General features: G+C 44.5%; 1 protein-coding gene across 1 annotated transcript; it reads right to left on the bottom strand.

Annotated features, from left to right (window-relative positions):
• Positions 1 to 860: 860 nt before the first annotated feature.
• On the bottom strand, positions 861 to 17104 carry ptc (protein patched). Its single transcript, XM_017145625.3, has 6 exons — positions 16198 to 17104; positions 6175 to 6728; positions 3672 to 5604; positions 2891 to 3098; positions 2557 to 2828; positions 861 to 2463 (listed from the first exon to the last, which is right to left on the bottom strand). Exons 1-6 carry the CDS (start codon positions 16324 to 16326, stop codon positions 1717 to 1719), a joined length of 3843 nt encoding a protein of 1280 aa, XP_017001114.2. The 5' UTR covers positions 16327 to 17104; the 3' UTR covers positions 861 to 1716.
• Positions 17105 to 17563: the final 459 nt, after the last annotated feature.

The raw sequence follows: 17563 nt of genomic DNA, 5'->3' as shown, positions 1-17563 counted from the left end.
ACGGGAATATGGGCACACTAAAATTTCCAGGCTATGGTTTGCGGCTCGGCTAACATTGGGTACATTTTAGTATGACCGTGTTTAGTTATCGGAACTTATCGAGTATTTTTGAAAATGGGCGCGAAAATGTTCCAAGCAACCGGTTTTTGTCTCGGCTAAGTAAGCGAGGACTCTTGAATGTTAACTTAATGGTAAGAAAACATGCTCATGTATTTAACATGTTGTTATTTAACATTAAACTTGTTATTTAACACTCTGGCCACAGGGCTTTATATGCATTCAATTAGACTTTTTGTGCGATTTCTGACAACGATTTTCTGCTCATAAATATAAATTGTAATAGGAATAAAAATATAAAATTAATTGCTGGTTAAAAAATAAATCAATACTTATTTCGAACCATAAAAGTTTGGGCATTTATGTGTCCATTCTATTGCCAATAATACTATTTGGACTTATTGGCATTTCGAGTTACAGAAGTGCAACTCAACTGGTTTTTATTCGTTAAAAGGAATATGCAGGTTAAAAAAACGGTTTTTGCCTATATCAAGTATATATAAGTATTCTTGATCAGGATCTTTTTTTTTACAATTTGTAAACAATTTGCGTGGGTGAAAAACATCCAACAAACAAGCATATCAAATAAATGTTTTGGCGTTAAAGTTTATTACTTATACGCACTGTTGCCTTTAGTGAACAATTTTTTGTTTAACATTTCACATTTCATGAAAAATATATTTTTTGTTTATAAGTAAATTAATTTAAAACCAAAAACTATAAAAAAATAAATGTTACATATTGGAAAAAACATCCTTGTACCTGTTACCATTTACCACTCATTGGAATAAAAAACGCATGAATTTCGCTTTTAAAAAACTGTATAATATATATTTTTATTTAAAAAAGACAGTCAGTCTTTGTGCAACAAATGTACATGGATAAATGCCGCGTTTACAATCGATCCTCGCTTCGTTTTCCATTTAGTTTATACTCTCGTTTTATTTTGGTTGTAAGTACCTTTTTTAGGGGAGGAGGGATTTCTCTTGTGTTTGATTAAGTAATAGTAAATTATTTTTTTCATTTCATTTCGTTTCTTTCGTTTCCGTTTAAGCGATACTATTTTGGTTCAAGTCCTTGTGTTTTATGTACATATTTAAACTAAATTACGAGCTACAAATTACTAGTTTGTGTGGTTTTTTTGTGTGGGTGAATCTCGCTTTGAATTATATATGTAAGTACAGTGTGTTTGTGTGTGTTTGAGTGTGGCGTGTGTTACAATAAATATCTATAAGTTTAAGTATCCTTACGATCTAAGATACATACATACAAAGCTGCTAGGCAGAAGGGGCGGCGGGGCGTGGGGGAGGGGAGGTGGAAGGGGAAGGCAGCTGCTACAAATACCGGACTCCGGGAAATTAACTAACATGCATACACATATACATACACACAGGTCTGCTGCAGTTTTCTACTTTTCAAGGATTTCTTTCGATTTTAATTTAGGCTTTAACAGATTTCTTCAAATTTGTTTTAATTTTTTGTAGTAAATTTTAAGATTGATAAATTTAAAAATATTTTTTCATGGCATCCAAGAAAGTGGAATCCCCAACAGACCCGCTGGACAAATCGATTATACAGATACAATTAGGGTTACGCTTACGGCTTAGGCTAAACTCTACAGATACAGATAGCTTATGGCTACAGGAACTAGTGCTAGTGCTAACTCGTAAAGTTGTAGCTGCGCACCGCCCGACCGGGCGTCACCAGCTCCACCTTGATGTTGGCCGTGGCCGTCACCTTGGTGGTGTTGCTGTCCGAGTGCGTCGTCTCCACCGTCACCTCCGGCTGCACCACGATGCTCTGCAGCTCCGGCGGATAGGCCGCCGCAAATGGGGGCGGCGGCTGCTGCTGCTGGGCGGCGGCCTTGTGGTAGGCGGGGGGCGGGGCCGCGTAGGAGGAGGGCCGCGACTCCCGCGGCTGGTAGCTCCAGTCGTTGGGCATCTGGATGGACGAGTTGCTGGACTTCCACGACTGCGGCTCCTCGGTGATGGTGGTCAGCGATGGATCATTGACGTCCTTGTGGTGATGATGGTGCGACTTCTGGCAGCTGCCTCGCGAGGATCTCGATCCCTGCACCACATACGACTTGCCCGATCTCTTGCTGCTGCGCACGGGCAGCGGCGAGGGCGTGGATATCCTGTCCGGATGCTCCAGCGGCACCAGCTCCGCCTCCGGGCCCAGCATGCTGAGGAGGATGGGGAAGACCACCAGGCTGTTGCAGGCGCCCACGCACAGCACCACCAGCAGGAGCCAGCAGAAGTGCCGGATGACGAACTCAAAGGGCGAGGTGGAGAGCATGAAGACGGCCACGCCGGAGGTCAGCATTCCATGGACCAGCGGACCCAGGGACATCTGCATGCTCAGCTGCACGCGGCGCTGTCGATTGCCCACGGAGGTCATGAAGCCCTGAAAAAATAAGAAAGATAAGTTAATAAGAAATTCTTAGGATTTTAAAATTAAGGTAAATATATATTAATTTGATTCAAGGACGCAACTCACCAGTGATATCAGCACATTGAAGCACAGCATCATGCCCACGCTGAGAATGAGTATGACTGCTGGAATGGCCGACAGTTTGATGCCCAGTAGGGTCATCGCTCCGAAGATCTGGGCCAGCGAGGCCAGAACGCTGAGGATCACCAGGACGGCGGCCCAAACGGAGAGCAGGAGCAGGGAGACCAGCACCAAGGCGGCCAGGAGAACGCAGGCCAGGATCATGGCCAGCGAGGAGCGCAGGGTCATGTACTGCTCCCAGAAGATGAATGGAATGCCTAAGGATTAGGAAATACAAAATTAGATCGTGCCAACTTTCGAGGATCATTTGTAGACTCACCCGATGGATAGTTGGGTAGGCCGAAGCCCTCGAACTTGACGCTCAGATCGCGAATATGACCTATCAGGGTCTTGATCTGCGAGGTGTCCGTCAGGCCGTGCAGGTAGAAGGGCATCTGGGCGTAGACCAGCGGCAGGCTCTTGGGTATCTTAAGGTCGTATTCGTTGGGTTGGTGAAAATACTGGCGCGGTTCCGGATACAGTTTGCCCTGTAAAAGTGTAATATCATAAGTTAGTTATACTAATATATACACAGAAAAAAAATGGACAAAAGATCAGATTGATATGTGCAGGTCAATTTGATATTTTTGCATGATAAAGTTTTCATATAATTTTGATATCAATTATGTTTATCTTATTTTAATTTAATTTTTTAAATGATATGATAAAATATCATGCTGATATGCTTGAATCATAAATTTGACATAAATCATATCGGCATTTTATTGATATGAAATAAGGTAGAATTGACCCTATTTCATATCGAATTTTGTGTCTAAGATCAAGTTATTCTAATCATTTTACATTATTTGTTCAAAAATACCTAATCTGGTTTTTTATATGATATGATAAAATATCATGCTGATATGCTTGAATCATTAATTTGACATAAATCATATCGGCTTTTAATTGATATGAAATAAGATAGAATTGATCCTATTTCATATAGAATTTGGTTTCTAGGTTCTCTAATTGCAGTAAATGTACTTAAAATTTGTAGTTAAGTCAATGAAGATCGCCTATTTAAGATTAATGTTAAATAAACCTATAAAGAGACCCACCTGAGAGGCTCCGAAGGCGAAGACATCGTTGGTGGCCCAGGCCGAAAGATAGTTGTAGAAGGCCCGCTGGTTGATGATGCCATCGCTGTTGACCAGCCGATTGGTCAGCACCAGCTCCTTGTCCACCGGATTGTCGACGTGGCCCGTCTGCACGATGAGCTTGTAGGCCAGGATGGCGTCGCTGCTGGCGTTGGGGAACCAGCACTCCTTGGTCAGCCGTCCGTCGCGGATCTCCTCGTCGAAGATCTTCTGCAGGTTGCCCAGCCACTCGCTGAAGAGCAGCAGCCAGAAGTCCGGCAGTCCTCCGTTGTCGTTCTTGATCACATGCGGCACCCGGACGAAGGAGTCGTGGTAGTCCCGCAGCAGCTGCTGCTGCGTGGGATACTCAAAGTTGCCCTGAGTCACGGCGTACATGCTGTAGAAGCCGAAGAGCCGTGTCTGGGCATCCAGGAACTTGTGCTCGTTGCTGTCCTTCGGCACCAGGTCGATGATGTCCAGGCCGTCCTGCAGGCGCGTCGAGGCGTACAGGCTGGAGATGAGCGCGGCCAGGAAGCCCACCACCGTGAGGAACTTCACCCAGCTGCGCATGAGGAAGGGAGTGTAGTGGGCAAAGGCAAAGTTGGCCAGCGAGAAGGAGGCCAAAGAGTTGCTACTTCCCTGCCCAGAAGCCCTCTGTTCCAGCAGAGGATTCTGGCTGGGCAGCGGCACTCTTCCTGGGCTGCAACCCTTCGGATGCCTGGATGCCCCGCGTCCGTTGTTGTTGTGGTTGAGCGGCAGCACCGGCGGAGCCATCTTGGGCTGCTCCTTCCACACCGGAAAGCAGCAGCAGAAGATGTCCGCCCTGCCGGCGGTGCGCCTGCGCAGATCCAGCGAGATCATGGCCGGGAAAACCAGCAGAGCAGCCGCCAAATTAGAGCACATGACGATGGCAGCCTGCAGGCAGAAGACCTTCAGGGCAGGAACAGGAATAAAGGCCGCGGCAAAGAAGGAGCCCGCCGTGCTGCAGGCGCTGAAGAGGATGCTTGGTCCCACCTTCTTGAGGATCAGCTTGGTCTGCTCCCGCCGATTGCTCTCCGCATAGGCAGCTGTCAGCATGAAGATGTGATCCACGCCCAGTCCGAGGGCCAAGAAGGGAACCACCTGGGTGCTGGCCGCATTGAAGACGATGCCCAGCAGGGCGCTCAAACCCAAACCGGCGGCGGTACTAAAGCACATGAGCAGGACTCCGGCCACGCCCACGCTGCTCTGCCCACGGACGGGATCGCGCCAGCGAAGGAGTGTGCAGAAGGCATACAGAACGGTCACAGCCACGCCGATCACAATGGACAGGGCGCTGGGATGCGAGAACTTGGCCAGGATGTCATCCAAAGCCGCCGAACTGAACACATAGATGTCGTAGTTGGTGGCAATCCTCGACTGCTTGCGCAGCAGCTGCTCCACCTCCCGCGAGAAGTTGCGCTGCCAGGCGTTCAGCACCTCCGCGGCCTTCTCCTGCGTCCAGCCGAGGTGGTGCACCTTGTAGTTGTCCTGCCACTGGTCGTACATCTCCTTCTCGGTCATCAGCTGCACCACCGACTGCAGGGCCCGGGCCTTCCGTAGGTGACCGCTGCGGTTCCTCTTCGCCCCGCCCACGATCAGCTCCTCCGGCCAGTGCATGTGCTTCGCCGCATATCCATAACATCCGCCCGAAAGGATGGCTCCCACATCCGGCGGCTGGCTACTGTTCTTGTTGGGCGCCGTGTCCGGGCAACTCGGATTCAGGGGATTCAGGCAGGGCTTCTCCATGTAGCCACTGCCAATGGCCGCCCGCTTCATGTACTGCTCCACGGTCTCGAAGTCGAAGCTGATCTTCTCCTCGGACATCTTCTGCTTCATGTATTGCATCACCGAGGCGGGATTCAGGGTGGTCCACAGGAGGCGCTGGTTGAGGCCTCTGTAGGGGGAGGATTGGTAAAATTATATATTAGTTGGTGAAGAAGGATTAAAACTATCCAATTTGGAAGAAATAATAAGGTAAGTATAGGAAGAGTTGAAATATTTAAACTATGATAAAAGCTAATCTTAAATGACCTTCTAAAGATTAGAATTTCAAAATAAATACATGATAAGATAAAAAGGTGTTTAGCCTCAAAGAAAATAAGATACAGATCAGAAGATAGGCTATCAACGATAAAATAATAAAAAAAATGACTACAAAAATACAATTAAAACAAGAGATATGGTAAATTTAACCTGAGGTTAGGATTGCCTTAACTAAGGCAATTAGAAGTATAATTGAAAAAAGTCTAATAAGTGATTAGATAATTGAAATTTAGCAAAATTAACCTAAGGTTAAGTACAAGTTAAATACCCAAAGACTGAATAGGTAATTATATAAACAGGATTTAGTAAGATTAACCTGAGGTTAAGTTTGAATTAGATACCTTACGTAAGAAAGTCAAGACTAAAAATTTGGAAGGGAAAAGCTTAACCGGCAGTTAAGTTACAATAGTGAAGCACTTACGGTATGACGACTGCCGACTCCGGTCCCAAGAGCTGGCTTCCCTCCCAGAAACAGTCCAGCGGCGTGATGATCGAGCACGGGATGAGGTGGCGCAGGATCTGCTCGATGTAGTAGATGCCCTCGAAGGAGGGCGTGCTCGGCATGTTGCACATGTCGCGCAGCCCCCACTCGGTGTCGTACAGGTGCACCTTGACGGCGGTGGCCTTGACCAGCACCTCCAGGTGGGCGAGCAGCGCCTGCGGATGGAGGACCGAGGCATTGGGGTCGTGGGTCGTCTGGATGAGCAGCTGGTGCGTGGCCGACTCGTCCTCGCCGATCGTCTTCTGTGTGTAGGCCAGCTCCGCCTCCAGCCGGCCGCCCTCCTGGATCCACAGCTGGTGCACCTTGGAGTGGATCTGGGCGCTCTTCAGGCCGACGCAGAAGGTGCTCAGCACCAGGATCGCCACGAACAGGACCTTGCCCGCGTGCTTCTGCACGGAACTGCCGAGTGTTTCGAGGTGGGACTGGAATACTGATCGCAGATAGATCGCCGTCCTGCTGCCACGCGCCTTGCCCTGCAAAATGGAGTGGAAAACGGAATACGTTTAGTTTTTGAAATACATTTATTTTAGATTTCCCCCACTGTCTCTGCCCTGCCATAAATAACGCATTAAAATTATAACGAAACAGCGTGTGGCCATATAATTTATATGTGCGGCTACCAACCCATGGGTGTGGATTTCAGATTTGAAGGGGTAGAAAATATACAAACTATATTACATTTTATATTATGCTGATTTTTGTATCTGAAATGGTTTGTGAATTGCTCGAATTCTTTGGAATTTGACTCACCCCCCATCGCTACGTCCATGCTTCCAGTACGGGACCCCACCCAAAGCATCGATCCCAGATCCAGAACCCCATGGAACCACAAAAACAACACAAGACACCGCTGTCGTCATTGGCGGGCCGAAAAAAAAGGCGAACCTATAATCGCCTGCTTGGGCAATTGGATCGATCGCTGCTCAGGCTTTGGGCCTGGCCCGAACTCGGCTCCACTCCGCTCCTTCCTGGCCAACAACCTCCATTTTCGTGCTTTTTTCTCCATTCTCCAGCTGCTGCAGCGCTGCACGGAAATTGAACCCCTTTCCCAACAAAAAAAAAATACAAGAACCATGAAAAAAAAAATAATAATGAGGCTCGCGCTAACGCTAACGTCTCAATCGAAGTTTTAGTCCAACAATCAGACAAACAGTGGGACTAGGTTCTATTCAACGGAAGTTAAAATATTAAAAAAATAAGAAAATTAATAAAAAAAAACTTTCAATACTAAAAAATCTTTAATAAATCCTGAATAATACATTTTTAAAAAGGGATTACTTCCTGAATATTTAATCATTTTAAAAGTGAAAACCCCCATTGATCCCACTGTGCAGCAACTGTGGCGCACCCAGCCAAGTCGGGAATTGAGGCATCCAAATAACGCATTCCACACAGACCCAAACTCGAATCTTCTCGAAGTTGGGCTCTTCGTTCTGGAGTCTTCTCGCTGCGCCCGCCTTTTATAGCTTTTCACAGATTTTTCCCGGCCCAAGTCAGGTTGTGGCCAATATAAGAAGCGGGGAAAAAGCTAAGGCACTCCGAAATGGCTTTATTGTTTGGTCTTTTGATCGTTTTACGACTACCGTTAAGATAGAGCGGGAGTCACTCGTAAATAATCCACCGCTTAATGTCTTTGTTTGCTTAGGATCATGGGGGTATACCTTCTTATAGGATACGATCCCTTCCGATTACCGGACTTCCTGCTGCTTGTTTATGCAGACCCAGTTGGCTGCACACATTTCCGCAATGCTCTTGCTCAGAAAATGAAACATCAAACGCGGCGCGCTCAACTTTGTCGCCATTAATTAAGTCGTTGGCGGCACATCCACTTTGAGACTGCCTGCGGCGACCTGTTCGTGGAATTTTTCCATCATTTTTCCCCCGTCCAAGGTGCGCAAACAAAAGATGCACAAAATTCTAGGAACCTCTCCCTGCCACACAAACATTGTTGCTCTTCTTGTTGGCCCCTTGGGGCGGCAGGGCCTAAAAATAAGCTTAATCTAGATTTGGCCGGCATTCCAGTGGCTTGCAAACTGTGTGCGAGTGTGTGTGGCTCAAAATTGAGCCATCAACGCTTGTCAGCAGCCGTCTCTTTCGCTCCGTTCAAGCCGTCTCTTTCGGTCCCTCGTAAAACATGCTGCTCCTCGAGCTGTGTGACATATCATCAATCTTAAGCTGTTTTTGCCTTGCGTGCCTCTTTCATATTTCCTTTTGTCTTTCAGTTCAGTTTATCTTTTTTTTTTTTTCGCCCACCCCCGCAGCTCTCGTTCGCTGTGAGGAAATGTCACGCATTGATTTATGATCCTGCCCGGGGTTTCCTAGGCTGCATTTCCAAATGAAAATGTTACTTTAGTTCTTTGTACTTGCTTTTGTTGCTGCTGTTGCGACAGCTTCATTAGAAATGCGCACACACAGCCTCCTTAATCCGCTGCCCAGAAACGGATAAATGAAGACAAGCTCAAGACCCCGGTCCCATGACGAATGGGTTCGAGAGAGACGGCAAGACGGTGGCCGAAAAAGACGACAACAGTTGGGAACAGCAGGTGCAGGTAGAGCGGAGATCTTGGGTAGAAATGTAGCAGGGGTACACGGTGAAAAATCTAGGTTATTAGCTTGATATTAACAGGTTAATTCAATATATTATATCATCGGATATAATATTTATTATGATTTAATGAGATATTCACAATATCAACCAAAAACTGAAATCTTTCCTGCCAGTTGAACTCGAACCCTGGACACCCATGAATCAGAAAAAAAAATATACACAAGATAAAAAAAAAGTAATACCCACATTTCCTGGTTAAACAATCCCCAAAGTCAAAGCTTTCTTCAAAATAAAACAAAATATGGTATGTTTAGAGTTCCTCTGTTCTCTTCTGTAAACAATCTCGAAATCTTCGCATCACGCATCAATCAATCAAAAGATCCGACACATCAACTGGCGGGGCAAAAAACAAAAATCGAATTTCCTGGGGGCCCCCCACAGCGCTTGACTACTTAATTACACGGCCCGCTTCGGGAACCACTCTAAATATGAAAAACAAAAAACAAAAAAAAACTTTTCCATGCCATTTGGAAATCTGAAAACCACTTGAGCCTCGGCTCGTATATGGTGCGTTGGGCCATAAAATATGAGCGCACCCAGTTATGCCGCAATAAAAATCGAATGCAAAACCACAAAAAAAAACATTTTTAGCATAAAATGAAATTCAATATGGCAGACCACCCAGACACCTCGCATATGAATAGGGCATCTATAGAATTATGTATATGGACAGGCGATTCCATTGCGAACCAAATTTATGGCTTGGATTAAGCGAGCGCGTGAATCATTTGCGGGGAATCTTCGGAGATCTTTCGATCTCGGCTTAAGGGATTACTGCTCTATATATGGGATCTCTGACTCGCAGCTTTCCCATGTTTCTCACGTAAGCGTGTGCCATAAAACTTGTAGCTACCATAAAAGTTATATGCCACTTGATAACGTTTTTGAATACGAAATCTCGTGCATTGCCACATCCGATCTTGCGTATACCTCTTGGCTTATACCCATTATTTTATTTTTTATTTTTCCCATCTCGCCCGCCTGGCATTTAAATGGAACTCTGTTTTTATTTTCACATGCCATTCACACAGCTGCGGAGGCTGTCAAACAAAATAGCTAAGGAAATGGATATACTGCGTCACCGCTGGGACGATTTAATGTTTATTTTTAGCAGGGATACGGAATTCTTTATTATTTCGCTCTAAACAATTTACCCGACCGTTTAGGAAAGGACCACACACATTTGCTTGGCCGGCCGGGCTGCGAAATAAAAGTAAATTGATTTCGAGGCAATTAAAAATGAGGCCCAACCGAATGTGAAACCGTTGAATGCAAATTCTCGTTGCCGCCAATTTATGGCGCCCCCAAAACGTGACTAGCAAACCGTCTGCCGCATTTATTACCATTTTATGCTCTTTATTTTTTGCACCGAGCCCGAAAAAAGATACATTTGCATGGACGTAAAACAAAATCGTTAAAAAAAAGGTTTGAAGGTCACAGTGCGGCTCAGGTGAGCGGCCAGGCAGACGGTTTACAGTTAACTGCAGAAGCGCCAGGTGCAAAAAGCACACCGAGGACCACCGACATAGCTCCCTGATTATTTTCCCCTTTCTCTCTCGCTCGGCGGCAGACGACTGCCTGTCAGGAAAGTTTTGTAATCACTTCGATTTCAACTGAAGTAAAGCAAAGTAAAGTTCACCTGCCCTGCGATCTGGAGAGGCCGTAACAATTTTAATTTCTTTATTATTTCGTCTGAAAATCGAAAACGCAGCCTACCTGACCGCCGGCATTCACAGGTACACACGCACTCCACTCCACTGCCGATCGTTTCTGTTTGGTATCGTATCGTATCGGATCGTTTCGAGCTCGAGTTCGAGTTCGCGTCCGTTCAGCGGAGTCTTGCCCGTCCATCCGTGGGCCTCTGTCCGTTAACTGCTTTTTCAGTGAATTCCGTGATTATTGCTTGAATGTTTCTTTCCGGTATTCGCTCTCTGTCACTGTGTCTCCGCAGTATACCTTTTTTGTTTCTGGCTCTAGGTCTTGATCGTAAGTAAGCCCCTCTCTGGGGTTTCGGGTTTTTGGGCCTGGGTTCGGTTCGGGCATGCTATAGGTATAGGTATATGGGTATATGGGTACGGGCCGCGTGCTGTGTGGTCGAGTTAATGTCTTCATAATTCTCCTGATTTTTCTTCTCTCTCTCTGTCGGGCCGTTGTTATGTCTTGCTTCGCCGAGACCTCAGACTGATGAAGACAATAACAGTTTTATGTGCGGCTCGTCTCCCGTCCAAAGTCGTTGCCGTCCCGTCCCTAATGAAGCCCAAGCTGTGGCCGTCTGTACAACAGCATTTCGTGTTTTTTTCTTGCTTTATTTTCATTTTTTCCCTCACTTTTTGTGTGTGAGTCTGTTTTTTTTCGGGTGAGTTCCAGTTCCCCGCGCCAGCTGCAGATGGCAGATCAAGTCAAGTCGGCCACGTTGGTGCGTTGAGTGTGTGTGAGGCCCCGGCAGATGAAGCTGTCAAATGTGGGATCACCGTGTGGGAGTTATGTGGGCCATTGGGTTCGTTCGTTCGTTCGTTCGGGGGGAATGAGTTCAAGCCCCGGATAATGGGTCAAAGGATTATGTAACGCGGACTGCTGGGTTGTGCATGAATGGGGTGAAGCGACCCATGGGATCCGATTAATACTATTAGAATTATAAGATATATCACATCTATAGCAACTTTAAATCCAGCTTCCATTTAGGAATTATAATATTTTTGATGAGAAAAGACTTTACAGATTATTATCTTAAGTGCTCTTTGAATTTCCATAGACATACATATTTAAAATATCCTTGTCAGGGAAATGACTTTTCCCAGAAGTGGACAATTTCTAGGCGTACACACCTTATCTTGTTTTGCTTTCAACACGCCCAGCATGTCAAATTACAGTTAACTTGTTAAGCACTTCCTCTCTTCGCCGTCGAGGCCTCATTCCCTCCTCGTAACCCTAAGCCGGAAACGCCCGTAGGCGTGAGATATCTTCATCGACATTGTTCTGCGGCCTTCTGGGAAGCGAAAACCGATCGATGGATCTATGGCTACCCTCCTGAAAGGGAATAGCAATTTATGCAGGTATCTCACCGCTCCCTATCTTTGTCACTCCTCGGGGGAGTTTGCTCAAGGATTACCATCCACTCTCCACTTGAGATCCAGACTCACCCCCGCCTTTGCTTTCGGTCCACTGCCTTTGATCTTTCCTTTCCGTCCTCATTTTTTCTTTTTTTTTTTTTTGGTATTTCGTGTTCGTAAATATTTCCCAAGTATTTAATTGTATATTTCTGAGCTGTATTTTATTTGTGGTGGGGCCCTATAACTATCTGAACTCCCTCCGCCACTTGGAAATATCAAATAACAAATATTGATCACGAGTGTGACAATGATTTATTTGCCTTACACCTACCGCGCTCGAGATCTTATCAACCAGATAACGATCTGAAAATTATAATATTTGACTTACGGTCTGAAAGTCAATAGGCAATGTTATCTGGAATAGGTTGGGGTCTTGCTTAAATATTTAAGTTACCAACGGTGTTGATTTAAAAAGAGAAGAGGAGCGCTGGGTGTCCTAAAAAACTTGATTTTCAGAGACAAAACCTACGAGATAAGGAATGCCTATCTTATACTGCTATTATATTGTTAGCTTATTTTCATAAAAATTTATATTAAGATAACTTTTGAAAACATTCTACGGTAACCGAAAAACGAGGATTGTATATGAAACCAAATCTTTATGCTGGTTCTTTAAAAATTGTTCATTCCCAACCCATAAAATGTGCTATCCCCACCAGCTGCAATTTTCTTGTTTACCCCAATAATTAAGATGCTCCCGCTTATTGTCAATTTCAAAGTTTGTGCCTATGAGCTACTGGTTTTTGTTTTTTGAAGATGTTTTCCTCTTAGGTTTTTGCCATGTCAATTTGATAAATGTTTGCCCCTTGTCTGTGTGGATGCCACAAATATTTGTGTTTGTGTTTGTTTTTCGTGAGCAGTTGTGAAAAAAGCGAATCGGACATGGGATCGCCGGACATCTCCCGGCATGACTAAACAAATTTATTGCCCACTGGCAGCGAAGACTTCTTCAAAATGCCGCCAATGTTGCTCAACTTCCTGTGCAAAGTGTGTGCGTTTCAGTACGAGTGTGTTTGCCTTACAATTGGCACAGCAAACGGGGAAAAGATAGTTGAGGCAGGGAGATTGGGGAGGGGAGAGACAAGCGATTTCATTCATGAATTCATATGTATCTTATAGATACAACGAGCGTCGGCTCGAGTACATGGCCTGCATCGATAGTGCGGCATTGCCATAAATGAGATTTCAGCTTGTGTGATTTTCAGTCGCCGAAGTAAGGGTAAATAATAAATAAATATCGATGGACAGGCAGAGTGGTTGGTTAAATGCAGCTATGGAATACTCTAAGTCAAAATTGAAAGATACAAATATGGGATGATTTGTGGTGCACACATGCAAACACATCTCCGAAAGTAAAAATAGAAGAAAGTGTTTTCTTTGTAAATGCATTTGATTTATGGAGGAATCCGTAAACAGAATCCACAAATTCCCGAGAGTACGATATTATGTTCTATATCATATGTTTGAGTCCCATAATATACATTCGAAATAAATCCTAAATTCACCTTCTGACACACGTTGGGCGCCAATTATTTTTCAGATTCTATGTGTCGAAAGTCTAAAGCGTAACTTTTTAAGATTTTAATTTAAAGCTTGACTATCTAAGACAATAAATAACAGAATAAAACGTCGAACTTCATCATCAATTCGTTGTACCCCCTAGGAGATCATATTCGTTGAGTAAGTAATTCTCAGCTTCATTTGGCATTCATATCATGAATGAAAACGTCATCCTCTCAAAGACAACGCAGACCTCCCAGCAGCAAAAAAAGAAGACATTTTTTCCAGAGAAGTAAATAAACAAAAGTAATAATAATAATCGCATTGGGTAATTTGCATAGTCGCCAAAAAAAGGAGAAGCAAACGCACTGCGATCCCTCGCCAGCTTCGTTAGACGATTTTAATGTCTTAATATATTTCGTTAAATTGAGTCATTAAAATAAATCGCCATCGACGATGATGATGACGACGACGACGACCACAAAAGACGCTGACGATGTCGGCGCCATCACGATCGATCGTTTGCCACAACTTTCCAGAGGAGTTCAGGATGGGGCAGAGTCAAAAGCACGTTACAACCGAGCCCCGAGAGACTTTACGAGAAATAATTGAGATGCACACACACACAAAAGAGGGGGGCAAAAACAAGAGGAAAACCAACTCAAAAGGGGAAAAGTGGGGGAAAAGGGGAACAACAACAGAGCAAGACACGCCACGCGGTCGCCAAGGAACTGCATCTGAAACTGCAACAATGATGAAGACATCAAGCTGTAAAAAGCATCAGAGAACCAGCGAGAAAACTTGAGGCGGTCCACACAGAAAAATAGGGATAGTTTGAAATTTGTGTATTACCTTTTAAGCATTTAAAAGTATGTTTATAAATCTTTTTTTGAGACATAAGAAAATTTATATTATTAAAAAATTTCCAGTATGATTTTTATTTTAACAACAATCTGGCATAAATAAATATTGGTTTATTTTTCAGTGCAGTGGCAAACAGTTTGACAGCCACTGCTTAGGCACAGGCAGCAAAAACAAAACGCGTGCGTCAGTGAAATTTTTCCCTTGCCTCGATATTTTTTTTCCGCTTTTTGGGCCACCCGCATTCGGTGGCCCGAACCAAACCCGAAAAACGATCTCTGCCTGCTTCATTTGCATCGGTGGCAATAACAACAGCAAACAGAAATGCTTTTGGCAACGACAATGGGTATAATGATTGTTTACTGTTCTTTTTGGGTTAGAAAACTGTTTGAGCTACGACACATGGATACTCTTCCAAAAACTTTAGATTGATTTACTTATGAAAGTATTAAAGTCATCGAAATTATTTACATTATTAAGTTATAAATAACTTATTTAAGTGACTTCCGAAATATTTAATATTTAAAGTAATCAAGTGATAGTGTCAATAAACAAATTGTTTTCAAATTATGTAGATTGCGCATTACGTCACGCATGCTTCTAATCAATCTGCGAAGAAAGAGCCGCCGCACAACTCGTATCAAAGAGCATCTGAGAAATGTTGGGGCTTCGAAGAGGGGTCTTTGGGGAGTGGGGCAGGGACAGGGGGTGGGCAATGGCAGTCCAGCCAGCAGCAGCACGTACGAAATGACTCTCGCGGAGACCTCGGCGCCCACCCATGTTGGACGGGCACACACACAGATACAAACCAACACCAACTCAGGGCAAGTTGTTGCTGGCGTTGTTTATTTTTTTTTGCTGCGGCTGCTAAAGCTTTTTGTGCCTTTTGCCTTTTCGGCTGCTTTCCACTACTGGATCTCCTGCTGCTGCCGCCTTTTCGCCCAGTCTTTTCTGCCGTTTTCTGCCTTGCTGTTTTTGGCGCTCGCTGCAGTTGCAGTTGTTATTGTTTCTGTTTGCGGTCAGGCCAACTCTGCACAGTAGCGCCAAAGTAATGAAGTTGTCTGTGGATATGTCCGTCTGGGATCGAATCGCTTCGGCGGGTCTCGATCGCGGTATCGAGTACGAGTGCGAGTACGAGAGTCCTGCTGTGTGTCTGCCCATCTGAGCATAGCGAAAATACTTGTGGATTGATGGGAATACACAGGGGAAAATTGTTAAATTTTTCAAGCTAAAAACTCTTTTTGCATTCGATCGTCCCATAAACAAATGTCTATATATAGAGCTAAATCCTCCACGCTTTTTAGATTTCAAGAATGAAATAACAAAATTAGCATATAAGCCGATTGGCCACATAATGGGCATAGATTTTAGCTAATCACTGTAATTAATAGGCTGCCTAGCAAAACCAACATCAGACAACTCTATTAACCAGAGAATCTGGCAAAAAGAAAACGAAACGAAATGAAATGAAATCGAAACGACGATGGTAAAGAAGACATCGACAACGAAAAAATGCGAAAATTATTGCGAGAGATATTGGCAATAAAATTTATTGAAATCTGTCCCGGCGACTTAATGGCCGCATTAAACAAAAACCGCTGCGCTTCGGCTTTACAGTCGAACTTGGTTTTATGTGTTGGGACTGAAGGAATACTTAAAACTCTGGTAAAAAAATTACAGAATACTCTTCAAGATTAATGCATTAAAAGTATTTAACAAAGTAAATGATTATAATAAATATATGGACCAAAAGTCGTACCCTACCAAGACGTATAAATGTAATAAACTGAATATCACAGTAAAGATCTGTCATAAGGGTTGGTTCTTTTTAGGGGACCTCCACTGTAGGGGACTTCCACTCACCTTATCTATCTGATCGAGCGCCACTTGGGCGTCCACCCAACTTGTGCGTATGTAAAGATCCGAGAATAATTTCTCATCGACCACATCGCCGTGTGTGTCCGGAACGCGTGGGAGGCTGTCGCGGTCCATTATGGTTATGTTTATAGCCGGATTCCGAACGGAATCGAGTGCTGCAGATGTGCAGGGGAATCGGAATCGGAATCGGTGTTCTTTCTACAGTGCCTGCCGTTTGTCTGCGTCCGGGAACTGAGACTTGGGAGGCAGTCTGCAGATTGTTCGTGGACTTTCTGTTCGATTAATTGTTATTGGGATCTCGTATTTTGTTTGTCTGCATTTTGCACTGCACTCTGCATTTTCTACGTTTTTTATTTTTTATGAAGAAGAGACGGTCTCTCTCCCGCTCGCTCTCTCTCGCTCTCGCACGCTGTGTATCTGAGCTCTCTTTGTGTTGTTTGGTTTTGTTGTGATTGCTGGCTTCGCTTTTGCTGGTTTTTTCTTCGACGATTTAAACGCGGTTTTCGGGTTTTATCTTCGACACAATTTGTTGGGGGAATTTGACAGAATTTTCACACATCATTTACACATGGAAAAGCGACAGGCGGACGCCTCACGTTTTCGGTTTTCTCTCTCGCCTTTCGCTCTTTTACCTTTACTTTACTTTACACTTTGCGACGCACACACACTCAAACACTGGTAGGCTGGCTGACATTTGTTGTTGCCTGGCATTTAATCCATGAACTTCGCCTCGCATCCGTGAGATACAATATCTTGGCTTTTCCACGAGTTCTGTGCTATTTATCTGGCTGCTAAACCACACACCGAAAGTGCCAGTAGTCGAAAATACAAGTACTTCAAGTCGTCGCGCTCCGCACTCACAACCGTTTCGTTCGAGGATCGCACGCAGTCTGAGAGATGTATCTGTATCTCGTGGATGCGGCACGCCAGCCCAGCCAGGCCAACAACTTCATTAGGCGAGCCGAGCGCACGCCACTCTCTCCCTCTCTCCCTTTGCGCATGTGTGCGTGGGCGACCCATTCACAGACGCGTTCTCCTCTCCCAATGTCTGCCTCTCTCTTGAAACGTCTGCGGCCATTTTGGTTTGAGTACGCTCTCGCGAGGGCTGATCGAACGGTTGTCCAACACCAAAAATACCGAGGGGTGTTCATAAAGTATTTGTGAAAAATACCAACTCTGATTTTCAGTGGTTAATGCCTACTTTAAAATTAACACTTACGAGAAAACGGTCCTTTAAAAAAAAAGTAGATCAAAATATGTGTTATAGAGATACTTTGGGTTAACTTTAGTTTTAAACAATACTTGTATTGTTGACAAATCCATGAGATCTTAGGCGATTCAATGTTTTATG

Source organism: Drosophila takahashii, chromosome 2R (genome assembly GCF_030179915.1).
Source record: "Drosophila takahashii strain IR98-3 E-12201 chromosome 2R, DtakHiC1v2, whole genome shotgun sequence".
In the NCBI taxonomy this organism is placed as follows: domain Eukaryota; kingdom Metazoa; phylum Arthropoda; class Insecta; order Diptera; family Drosophilidae; genus Drosophila; species Drosophila takahashii.
This window is presented reverse-complemented; position numbering and strand designations above follow the sequence as displayed.

Bases quoted from the DNA above. Each gene is read 5' to 3' on its own strand.
- ptc (XM_017145625.3), bottom strand. From the start codon at position 16,326: ATGGACCGCGACAGCCTCCCACGCGTTCCGGACACACACGGCGATGTG. The intron at 6,729-16,197 runs GTGAGTGGAAGT...TCCATTTTGCAG, and splicing joins CGCTCGATCAGATAGATAAG to GGCAAGGCGCGTGGCAGCAG. The intron at 3,099-3,671 runs GTGGGTCTCTTT...ACACTTTTACAG, and splicing joins TCGCCTTCGGAGCCTCTCAG to GGCAAACTGTATCCGGAACC.